Source organism: Stegostoma tigrinum, chromosome 3 (assembly GCF_030684315.1).
Source record: "Stegostoma tigrinum isolate sSteTig4 chromosome 3, sSteTig4.hap1, whole genome shotgun sequence".
Taxonomy (NCBI): Eukaryota; Metazoa; Chordata; class Chondrichthyes; order Orectolobiformes; family Stegostomatidae; genus Stegostoma; species Stegostoma tigrinum.
The window spans coordinates 89,919,111-89,931,713 of record NC_081356.1 but is presented as its reverse complement, the minus strand read 5'-3'; the positions used below and the strand labels follow the sequence as shown (position 1 = coordinate 89,931,713).

Genomic DNA, 12,603 nt, shown 5'->3' with positions numbered 1-12,603 from the left:
GGATTGGAACAGCCAGATACCCTTCAAATACACAGTTGTAAATACATACTGACAAAGGGAAATGTATGTATGGAGCAAGTTTGGATGCAGTAAAACATCTCCCAATCCAGAGAAGGTTCACTGGGCTGATTGTAAGACAGTTCCTTCATACTTGCGAAGAGAAATTGAATAGATCGGTCTTGTACTCACTAGAATTTACAAGAATAACAAGCAACTGTATTCAAACATAGAAGATTCGTAGGGGACATGATGCAGTAGATTTGAAGAGGTTGTTTCTCCTCATGGGAGAGTTGATGACCAGGTGGCATTATCTCCGAATAAGGGATTGCATATTTGAAATGCATGAGGAGGACTTCCTTCTCTCAGAAGGTAGTGAATCTGTATGAGTCTTTAGCACACAGGGCTTGAGAGTCTGGGCCATTAAGCATATTCAAAGAGGAGACAGACAGACTTTTAATCAGTAAGGGATTAGACAGTTGCAGGGAAAAGATAGGAATGTAGAGGTGAGGGTTTTCAGATCACTATGATCCCATTGAATGGCAAAGCAGATTTGATAGGCTGAATAGCCTACTTCTTCTCCTATGTCCTATGGTGTTAAATGAATCAGCTGATTATTCAAGATTTTGTGAATACGGCTCCACTCAGCAAAAAAGTCAAAGGGGTAATATTCTCATTACCTACTTAGGTAAAGTTGAGGGGGAAAAGATCATTGCCAAAGTATTGAGCTACATACAACTCAAAGCAGTCTCACAAAGCTTCTCCATGACACAATCCAGCATGACATTTTGACATTCAGTTTCACAATTAATTAGAGAATCATGTGCAGATGGCAAGTCAAAAGTTACATGCCCACATATTTAATATTGGAACATTCACAGTTAGCTGCTTACATAACACTGTCCAATGAAAATCTTTATTTCAGTATTTTTCAATGTACAATTAAATTACTCACCATGTTCGAGAAAGAATGAGCAAGATTTCCCTCCTCTGCCTTGACAAGGTATTTCTTTACAATAATCATACCAAGTGAAGAAATTCTTCCACATAAGTTCATTTTCTTAACAGGTTACATCTATGCCTGTTATACATACCGACATGGCTCACTCTGAAAGAATGATCTAGGATTTGTGTTTCTTATATAGTTTAGTATTTAGAAGAAGTTCTTTCTGAATGTTTTTGAGGCATACCTTATTTAAAAGATCATCTGAGAAAGGAAATGGATCAATTGTGGAACATAGTTGTACATATTTACTCAGTGTTGACAGTTCTGTCATCAGTGGGTGATAAAAGCCCTGTCAAAATCATTTATTCTTTTGTAGTTTACTGAATGCAAACTAAACATTTTGATTTAGAGAGGTTTTTTTCCCACATAACGTACAATGAGCAAGGAATACAGGACTGTGGTTATATTGGAGATTAGTGGATTCCTTTGAGGCAAACTTCAGAAGTCTATCAAGTCTAAAATCAAACTTGCCCAACTGAACAAAGTACACCGGATATCAAACTATTTTGCCAACAACATAATAAGCAGTATTCTCACTAATTTTAGGCTCACCCACAAATTAAAATCCTGGAGAGACCATGTGGGAAGGATTACAGAACAAAAGCATGCAAGCCCAAGTGGACAGCTGTTAGCAACCTATGAAGTGAGTCCACATGATTGACAGAGAGGTCCCACACATCGACTCTGCAATGGATTTATATTTGAAAATAAAAATTAGGTAAATAAAAGCAAAAGACAGCAGATGATGGAAATCTGAATTAAATACAGAAAATGTTGCAGAAATTCAGTTGGTCTGTGAGCATCTATGAGAGTGAGAAAAACAGTTAATGTTTCAAGCCCAATATGACCTGCCTTCAGCAACAAGAGACTTGAAATATTAAGTTTGGACAGATGATGGCCTTGTAGTATTATCACCAGATGATTAAACCAGAGGCACAGATAATTTTCTGGTTTCAATTCAAACAAAAATCTGGGATTAGGAGTCTAACATTGACCATGAAATTGTTGCCTATTAACAGAAAACACCTTCTGCTTCACTAATGTCCCTTCAGGAAGGAAATCGAACATCCTTACCTAATCTGGTCTCCATGTGACTCCAGACTCACTTCCCAAGAGTCCAACGGAGACTAAATGATTGTGGTTAGTGACCCTACAATTTCTAATTGACTCTCAGCTACCTTCAGAGCAATGTGACAATGCTGTCACTTTAAGAGTTTTGTCCTGGCTTTCTTTGAAGAGAGGTTGTATGGGAGAGGTAACAAGCTGGCTAATGATGACCATTTGAGTAAACAGTTTGGGAAGGCCTTGGGAATTTTTTAATGCAGCCCAAAAGGATGTGGCCACCTCGGACATATTAGAATTTCTGGAATAACAGTGTGGAGCTAGAGGAAAACATCAGGCCAGGTAGCATCAGAGGAGCAGGAAAATTGATGTTTTGGGTCAGGACTCTTCTTCAGAATTTCTGGGTTTTGGTTTTTCAGTAGCATCAGAAGCTACTGGGGTCTCAACAGAGTTGAAAGCTTCAGTGAATGTCTCATGGCTGCTATGCTCTGAATTTTCTAAATTTTTTTACCCTCCTAGCCTTGAGAACTGCATGCAAGAATCAGTGTCTGAATTTTCCCTTTTTACCAAGGTGCGTGTTTATGGGATGTTACTAAACTAGAACAGCTAATTAGTAATAGTTACTGTATCTTGTATTCTATTAAGTTTCCAACTGAGTTATTATTCTAAATTCCTTTATCTTTGGTTGTATTTTTACTACACACTATTTAAATGTGTTCTGTCTAATGTTGAGTAGTTTGACCAATTGCATTACATCTGGAGGGGATACTTCATATTTGCTTTTAAAGATAAAAAAAACTTAGGGTCTACACTACCTTCATAACATATTTTGAGGTAATCTGGTCTGCTCCATAACAGCAATTAGAGAAGGGCAATAAATACTGGCCTGGCCCATGACATCCAAATCCTGTGAATAAATAATAAAAAGAATGGTGCCAGACTTGCTGAGTTTCTCCAGCATGTCGTATTTGTTGAAGAAAATTAGTATCTGGGTGGCAACTGCAGCATACTGAAAACATGCAGACTTTGGGGGAGGAAATAAACAAATGCAGACAGCTAACTGGTTAATGCAAGATTCCAGAATCAGAAAGAAACACAATGCTGTATCCTGCATTCATCTAGCATTTTCTACTCAGTTCGCTGAATTTAATGAATATATACAAGGCAGGGAAAGACAGATTTTTGGACTCTCGGGGAATCAAGAAATTTGGAGAATGAGTGGAAAAGTGAAAATGAAGTCCAAGTTCAGCTATGGCTGAATGGCAAAGCATATTAGATGAGCTCAACGATCATCTCTTATTTCCATGTTTTGTGTCCCTTTTTAATGCATCCCTATGAAAACATTTCTTCTTCTGATTTAACAAAATGAGTCAAGTTAAATAAAATCACCAAAGTAATTAGCTTTCTAATCAAAATGAAGTAGCCTGCACCATTTTAATATAGGACTGATGCTCCCTACAAAGCTCTAAGATTCACCCCTATACCTGCATCATTTAAATGCCCTCTGATCAGTTAATCACAAAGCCAGACATTTTCTAAAATCCAAGAAAATGGGATCAGTGGGTTCTCCAAAGTCACCAAAGCTCCTCAGCCAGTTGACTAGATACCTCAATAAAGCATAAAAAAAAGGTGTTTTCAAAAACATACCATTGCTCTATTTCTCATCTAAAATGAATTATTGTTTCTAGATCAACTTGAAGTTCTTCAATATTCTCGTTGATTCATTTTTCACATTCTGGAATTTGTAATTTTATTGCAAAGGTAATAAAACTACAATGAAATGCTAAGAAATACTCTATGATCTCTTAACTACTGTTTTATCTCTCTGTGATTAATTTAAGAGTCTAGTAATTATACAAATAGACTGGGAAGATGAACATAAACTGCTCCAAAATCCAGAAATTGTCAAGAAAACCTTAAATGCAATTTCCCTCCTAGAAGTCACAAGAAAAAAAAACTACCCTGTAACTATCATATTCCATGAAATAGACTGGCTATCCCAACAGTTCTAAAGGATATAGTAAAAGTGCTCCATCAACATCTATCATTCCAAAAAAAAAGTGGTAACAGCTGCACGCTTAGGTTCAATTTTATATTAACATCTAGGAATGTATTAAATTGATTGCTAACCTTGTTATTTTCAAGTGCTAGGATGTCCATAAACCACTAATCCAATTGTTAGAAACTTGTATTCTCGATCAATATGCGGGTAGGTTGCTGACCTATTACCATGTTTATAATAACACTAGCTTGTCGCAGTTAACAGCCTTTCGGCTGGAATAGTGGGATATTCAACTTTACGACAGCTAAAACGGCTGTGTTTCAATTTACGCTGTTATTTACTTCTCCCGTCTTCCAAAAGAGAGTTTACACCCAGCATAAGACTGTACTGATCAAATTATGTTCTGAATATTGATTATGAAACTGGACACAATTGTAGCAAAATATGTGAGGTCATTCATGTGTATCAATACTGAATAAAGTTTGAAAATAGATCTTTTGGGGAGTGAAACTTATCTTAGGTGGTATTACAAAGCTGACAGTAATGAATCAGAAGCTTGCTCATAGTTCACCATTTCACAGCGGGTATATGATGCACTCACTTTTAATCTGGCATGAATGCAAAATGTATAATTAAGTAATTGTATTAAGTATACTCAATGGCCAATTCTGGTAGGGTTAGTGGCACAAAAGGATGGTCAATGAGCTTAACAAACAGTTGAATTGTTTGATTTCTTTGAAGTTTATTCCATTTAGCACAATGATAGCACCACATAACACAATTTAATGTGGAAATGAAGTTCTGTCTTCACAAGGACTGTGAGTGGTCTCTTTTACCAAAACAGTCATGGACAGATGTATCTAGTCAAATTGGTGAGGATGAGGTAGAGTACATTTTTCTCTCATGTTGCAAACCCAATCTAGCAGCAATTTCCTTTGACCTGGTCAGGTCCAAATCAGCAGTGCTGCTGCCGAGCCACTCTCGATGGCGTTCACTGAAATCCCCATCCGGAGTACATTCTGCACAATGCCACCCTTAGTGCTTCTTTCAAGTCCTGTTTAATACTGAGGAGCACCAGATCATCTGCCATCTGCAGGTTTCCTAGCCCACATTTGATGCGGTGGAGTGAGAATTCATGGTGCCCGCAGTCAATGTGGTAAACTCCAGGCAACTTCCTCACAACTGCATTCCCCACTCCTATCTTCACCACATCGCAACTGCCTCCGTAAGACCAAAAAATAAAGGAGAATTAGGCCATTTGGTGCAGAGTCTGGTCCACCATCTGATCATAGCGGATATATTTATCAACCCCTTTCTCCTGCATTCTACTCAACCTTTGATTCCCTAACTATTCAAGAACCTAAACATTTGTATTAAGTATACTCAATGACCTGGCCTCCACAACCTTCTGCAGCAATGAGTGCTTCAGATTCACCATCTTCTCACTGAAAAAATTCTTCCTCATTTCAGTTCTAAAGGGTCGTTCCTTCACTCTGAGGCTGTGCCCTTCAGTCCGAGTCTCGCCTACTAGTGGAAACATCTTCATGTCCAGTCTATCCAAGCATCTGTGTTCTCTACGTTTCAATTGGATCTCCCTTCTAAACTGCATCAAGTACAAGTCTAGAGTCCTCAACTACTCCTCATGTGACAAGTAGTTCACTTTATGGATCATTCTTGTAAACCTCTTTTGGACCCTCCAATGTTAACACGTTCTTCTTTAGATCAGGGAACCAAACTGTTCAAAATGTTCCAAATGCGGTTGGACCAGAGTGTTATACAGCCTCAGCATACATTTCTGCTCATTTTCTAGCTCTCATGAAATGAATGCTACCATTTCATTTGCCTTCTGAATGGCCAACTGAACCTGCATGTTCAGTTTGAGAATCCTGAACGAGGACTCCCAAGTTCCTTTGTGCTTCAGATTTCTGAAGTTTTTTTCCTATTTAGAAAATAGTCTACATCTCTATTCTTCATGTCAAAAGTATATAATTTCACACACTCACATTGTATTCCATCTGCCAATTCTTTGCCGAATCTCCTAGCCTGTCCATGTCCTTCTGTTGCCTTCCCGTCTCCTCAAAACTATCTGTCTCTCCACCTCTTATGTCAGCTGTAAAGTTAATAACAATGCTCTCAGTTCCTTCACGAAGATCATTAATGTACAACATGAATAGCTGTAGTCTCAATACTGATCCCTGTGGAATTCCACCAGTCACCAACTACCATCCTGAAAAATACTGCTTTTCTCCTTACTCTTTGCCTTCAGCCAGTCAGCTAATCCTCTATCCATGTCAGCATCCTGCTCCTAACGTCATGACACTTATCTTCTTTAGCAGCTCCTGTGCAGCACCTTGACAAAGGCCTCCTGGAAAACCAAATACATCACATCCACTGGCTCTTCTTTGTATAACTTGCTCATTGCCTCCTCAAACATTTCTAACAGATTTGTCAGGCATGTCCTCCCCTTGACAAAACCATGCTGGCTCAGCTTTATTTTGCTATTCACTTTCAGGTACTCAGCAATCCCAACCTTAATAAAGGGCGGTAACATCTCACCAGCGACTGAGGTCAGGCTAACCAGCCTATAATTTCCCATCTTCTGCCTCCCTCCCTTCTTAAACAGAAGCATATCACATTATCCATTTTCCAGTCCCCTGGGACCCTCTCTGACTCCCAGCGAATCTGGAAGATCGCCACCGACGCCCCTACAACCTCCTCAGCTATCTCCTTCAGAAACCTGAGATATAGTCCATTCAGTTCAGGTGATTTATCCATCTTCAGACTTTTCTACTTCCCTAACAGCTTCTCTTCAGTTATGCTGACTACACTCACCTTTGTGACAGACTCTCGAAATTCTAGTGTGCTACTAGCACCTTCCACCATGAAGACTGATGCAAAGGGTTATTCATTTCCTCTGCTATCTCTTTGTTCCTGTTACTACTTCTCCATTATTACTACTACTACTTGATTCGGAAGAAGGGTCAATGGATCTGAGAAATTAGCTCTGCTTTGTCTCCACAGATGTTGCCAGACCTGTTGAGTTTTGCAAGCAATTTCTGATTTTGTTTTTGATTTCCAGCATCCGTCATTCTTTGGTTTTGTTTAATGTTTAACTCACTGCCACATCTCTTCCAAGTATTCCGACCTTGAAGTTCTGCTTCTCTCTCCCCAACAGGATTTTCTTTCTCACCTTGTTCATTGTCATTACTTCCATTGTCACTCCTGGTGCTTAACAACGTATTTGCAAAAATACGTTTCTACAGCCAAAACTCATTGTCAGTCTCTGCCTTTTGCTGACTCACCTCACATGAGTTTCATCTTTCATGTCTTGAATCCACCCAGGATCACAGGTATCTCTGTGAGCTGTTCTCACCGCATCACAAGATCCACATTCATTACCATGCATCACCGTATGCTTCACCACATGTACACTCTCAACTCCTCTCTCCATCAGCATTGCCTCATGCTGGCTCAAAGCAGCATGACTTCCTAGTTTCATTCATTATCTGGCTCATTCAACATTCAATAAGATACTGTGTCTTTGCCTTTCAGGTATTAATTAACACAAGATGTAACTTTGGGATACCTACACCTTTCCAGAACCTTCCTAACCACTCCCAACCCCACCTCCTGTTGTGTATTTACTGTCCTTTCTGACTTTCCACTCTCTGACGCTGAATGTTCTAGCTTTAGTTTTATCTATGTGCGCACCCACCTTAATAAATTCCAGGCACGCAATCTCACTGAACTCTTCACTACCTTCACATCCAACCCAATTCTTTGGACAAGAGTTTTTTCCCCCATCCGAAAGATCCCTTCATTTGCCTCCAGCAATTTCTCTCCACCTGGACCCTTTCCTTTGGCCTTTTACACGCACTTGAACTGTTTGTTGAGGACTGTTGATAAGACATTGGACACCTCAATTTCTCTACCCTCTCACCCATTCCAACCTACCTCCTGCTAAACTGACTGCACTCTGTACAAAAAAATTAAAAAAGGGTTCTGAAGAAGGGTCACTGGAGCTAAAACGTTAACTCTATTCTCTCTCCACCAATGCTGTCAGACATGCTGAGTTTTTCTAGCAATTTCTGATTTTATTACTACTTTTCCAGCCTCATTTTCCAGGAGCCCGAAGTCCACTCTTTCCTTTCTTACAATTGCAACATAAATGGTCACTTATATTACTAACTCGCTTGCCCCCAAATTTCATTTTCTCCCCCTGTTTTGATTTTTAGTCATCCTACGCTTACTTTTATAGCATTCCCAATACTCTGGCTTCATACTAATCTTCAACACATAGTACGCTTTTTCTTTTGCTTTTATGTTATCCCTGACTTCTCTTGCTAGCCGTGATTGCCTTGTATGATTTTTCCTTGGGACGAATTTTTGCTGTGCCTCCTGAATTAGCCCCAGAAAATCCTACTACTGCTTGTTAGGATCCCCTTGCAATCAACTATGGCCAGCTCCTCTCATGTTTTTACAGTTTCTTTTACTCAACTGCAACGCCTTACATCTGATTCCAGCTTCAACTTCTCAAACTGTAAGATGAATTCTTTCATATTATGGTCACTGTCTCCTAGGCATTCTTTCACCTTAAGCTCCCAAATCAAATTTCCCTTATTACACATCATCAAATCCAGAATTGCCTGTTCCTAAATGGGCTGTACCACAAACTGCTCCAGACATGCAACAAATTTCTTTTCTTGGGATCTACTACCAACTGATTTTCCCAGATCCCTACATTACGACGTCTCCCATAATTACTGTTAATAGTACAGCTTAAACGCCTTTTCTATTTCCTGGTTTATTTTCTGCCCCACATTCTGACTACTGTAGGAGGCCTGTACATGACTCCCATCAGGGTATTTGTTTTTAATATATGCAGTTCTTCAACACTACCCACAGATTCCACAACTTCCAATCCTATCTTGGTATTTTCCACTGCGATAATTTAATTTCTTACTCATAAGGCAACCCTATGCCCATCCTTTTGAACCCGTACCCTTGGATATTTAGTTCCTAGCCCTCATCGCCTTGCAGCCGTGTCATTTGAAATTTACAACATTGTGCTGTCAATTTCAATCTGTGACAAGCTCATTTACCTTGTTTTGTGTACTGTGCATTTAAGTACAACACCCTCAGTCCTATGTTGACCTCCCCCTTTCTCACTGATGACCCCTTATCTATGTCTGAATATAGATTGCTGACCCTTTCTAAACTCTGTCCTCCTCCTGCCACAGGCTCCTCATCCACCTTCCACCTCCAGCTGGTCCTCTTCTACCCACCACATTCCAGCCACACCCTCCTCCACCTCCATCATCCACCAACTCTTTCTTTCTCCCTTCACCACCTCAGAGCATCCATTTCCACTTTATCCTCCACCTCCCTACACATTGCAGCTTCTTCCTCCTCTGCCGCCCCTACAATACATCCTGCTCCCTCCCTAATACAGTACAGCTGCCTTTACCCCCTCCCTCCATCACATCACAGTATCCCCTGCTCCCCTATCATATCTCAACCTCCTGTTTGTGCTTAATGGGATCACCAACTCCAACTTTTGGACAGCACAAGGCACGTGACACTATGCTTGTCAGATGGCGGTGCAGTAAGGAAGAAGTGCCCAATCTCCATCGTCACTAAGTACACCCAGGTGGTGACAACTGTCACCACTGCATTTCCTCCAAACAATTTACTTCGGACCCAGAAGGAGTCTAAACCTGCAGCCAATGCTATCACGGTTCCCTGTTGTGGGACAGCTTCCACGCAGAGGAGGACAAAACAACTGGAGGCATCTGACACCATAGACAGATCTATTGAGAAAACCTCTTGGAACACAGTCTGGAATCAGTATGTCAAGACAGTCGTCTCTACTTTTCTCTCTCTCTCTCTCTCTCTCTCTCTCTCTCACACACACACACACACACAATTCGGAAATCACCTCCTTTAAAATTGAAATTTCATGTGTTCAATGCAAGAGTGGAACAAGGAATGGAACTTACTTCAATTGTAACAGATTTGTGTGCTCAAGATCCTTCACAGTAATTACTATAAGCTATCTACAGTGTTAGTTTCATTAGTTTGAATTCAACAGACAAAATCTGTTCGTGTTGCTAACCTTTTAATGCTGTTGAAGCTTTGTCCTTTTCCTCTGGCCCTCCAGGCTGGTTTTGTGCCATAGCAATCCACACAGTTGAAATGATAGAAACGACCAGATAAACACGCATCCAATCAGTCTCACTTGATCAAGTTAGGTAGGACTAAAATGATACCGAACAGAAATAAACATTAGCTATCAGACAATCAATCAGTAAATATGAATACCATGAAACTGAAATGTTTAGAAAATACAATGTTGCCTTCTTCAAAATAAATAGAGCTAGTAATAGCATGCAAAGTTAACCTGTATTTTAGAAATAAAATCCACAACTAGTAAATTTGATTCTTTAAAAATTAAATGGGGAAATTTATTGAGATTGATGTGATTAACATTAATCAAATAACAATGTACAACTCTTCACAAATTTAAAAATGAACTTTTAACATGTAGGAATTAGGTTGGACACAAATTAATCTTTACTTGAAATTTTATTTGTCTTATTCAAATCTGTAATTCAATCTCAAAATCAAGTGGAGAGAATTAATTTAAACATTTATCCTGCATTTTCTATCGCTTAAAAAGCATTTTTTTTAAGGTGACGTTCATTCCCTTAGCACTACAGTTACATCGGGCATTGTGAACCCAGTTTCAGAATAATAATCTTGCATAATCAAAGCTTTGGTTTCAAACTTCACAAAACAAGTCGCAACATTACATGTCCTGACTCAATTATCTACTGAACAATAACTTTTCACTTCCCCTCCCCGAACACTTTATTTTAATCTGAAAAGTGAAAATGCTTCACATTTAATTTTTCCGTAATTTAAAATATAACGACTGTTAACTCTCGTGATCCCATTCTTGGCCACGCCCTTAGTATTAACGAAACCATTAGGGAATGCAAATCAAGATTGTATGCTTCACTAGAGTGCACCATATGACAGGAAACGAGGCAAGGGGTTCTACGATCTGACATTTTAATACGAGGCCTATTTATGTGCTTTGGAGAGCTCGGCATAACAGCTGAGAGAGCACGGGGGTGTAAATTGGTGTTTGTGTTTCTATGTTTGCAGTGACACACTGTGCTGGAGCTCAGACCTGAGGCCTATGGGTTGCCATGTGTCAGTTGGCCCGATCATCCTGATGAACGGGGCGGGAAGTCAGTTTCATCGCACCATATCGCCTGTCATTCTTTCTCTCACCCGCACTATCTATCTATCTGCCTGCCTGTCTGACACACATAAGCACACACCGGCACGTACACGCGCGCCCGATTAACCGCGGCCCCAACGCTAGTAGAAAAACGCCGCACTGTACGACAAGAGACAGCTCTCCTCCGATACACACAAGGACCACATCCCAACCGTCCAAAAACAAATAATTCTTTTTTAAAAACCCACTGAAAAAGCGACAAAACACACACACACCCCAATTCCGAGCGTACAACACCACAACATGAGACTAACCACAGCGGAACCGGAAACTCAGACATCACCATGGCAACCACTTCGACAAAGCGTTAGCTCAACGGTAGCTGTGGACAGCTCGAATTTGAAGGATGTTTGAAAACCTGTAATGAAGCACGAGGAGCGCAGTCCTTTGTTGAAGGCAGAACTCCAGTTTCTATTCTTTTAGAGACACGGTTAAGGTCACTTTTCTTGCTGAGAAATTCCTATCCCCTTTTAAGGTTTGATGATGCGAGAGAGTCGCCACGTGATCTCTGCCTGCAGCCAGCACTTGTCACCTGTAACATTAGGGCGCTTTCTACTCACTGTAGGTTTGGAACAATTGGTCGTTTTCCGTTCTTTTCCACTTATTTCTGCGCTATTCTCAGATGTTTATTCGTATCTGGCGTGTTCAGCTGAGAGCTTTAAGTTGTGCTCTGTGATTGCGTCTGCAAACGAATAGGAATGATAGCACATCTGGAGATTGCAGAGCCAAGGGAGTGGATGTTTTCGCTGTACGTAAGAAGGGCTCTTGTGTGCAGTTTTAGTGTCCCTCTGAGCTAGGGTTGAAATCTCACCCGCACCAGAGGAACGTCATAACACATCTGGATAGGTTGCTTTTTAAAGCAACTGCAAAAGATGAGGGTACAAAGTTAGATTGCATCCCCGAACATTGAGACTTTACGTGAATAGACATTCCAGTTGTGTGAATTTGGCTAGGAACCAATGTCAAAGCCAGACTTAGGTATCAAAAGACAATTCTGCCCATATAAACTAATGCACCAGTTTACATACTGTGCAATACGATGAAATCCCACCTGAAATAACAAATACCATATAAATTCGACGTGAGACAACACTTTCTGAAACTCTCAGAAGCAGTCCCTCCAGGGCTTGTTGATGACATAGGTCCACCTGATGGAGTTGAGATGATTGATAAATCCAATACATAGGTTACAAAATCTGCCACACGATAACAGATGTTTCTTGGAAG

At 40.2% G+C, this 12,603-nt stretch overlaps 1 protein-coding gene across 8 annotated transcripts in view; it reads right to left on the bottom strand.

The window, feature by feature from the left end:
* Positions 1-11,891, bottom strand: part of fam172a (family with sequence similarity 172 member A) — a 534,183-nt gene extending 522,292 nt beyond the window's left edge. For 4 of the 8 annotated variants that reach the window (XM_048526905.1, XM_048526910.2, XM_048526911.2 and 1 more), the window contains exons 1-2: positions 11,592-11,679; positions 10,183-10,324 (exon numbers count right to left, since the gene is read on the bottom strand). In XM_048526905.1, the coding sequence (XP_048382862.1) occupies positions 10,183-10,291 (109 nt within the window). In that variant the 5' untranslated portion in view covers positions 10,292-10,324; positions 11,592-11,679. Of the gene's footprint in view, positions 1-6,070; positions 6,178-10,182; positions 10,325-11,262; positions 11,339-11,476; positions 11,503-11,591 lie in introns of those variants that run through there. The other 4 variants (XM_059644752.1, XM_048526906.2, XM_048526909.2 and 1 more) reach the window with 4 other exon arrangements.
* Between the last annotated feature and the right edge of the window lie 712 nt (positions 11,892-12,603).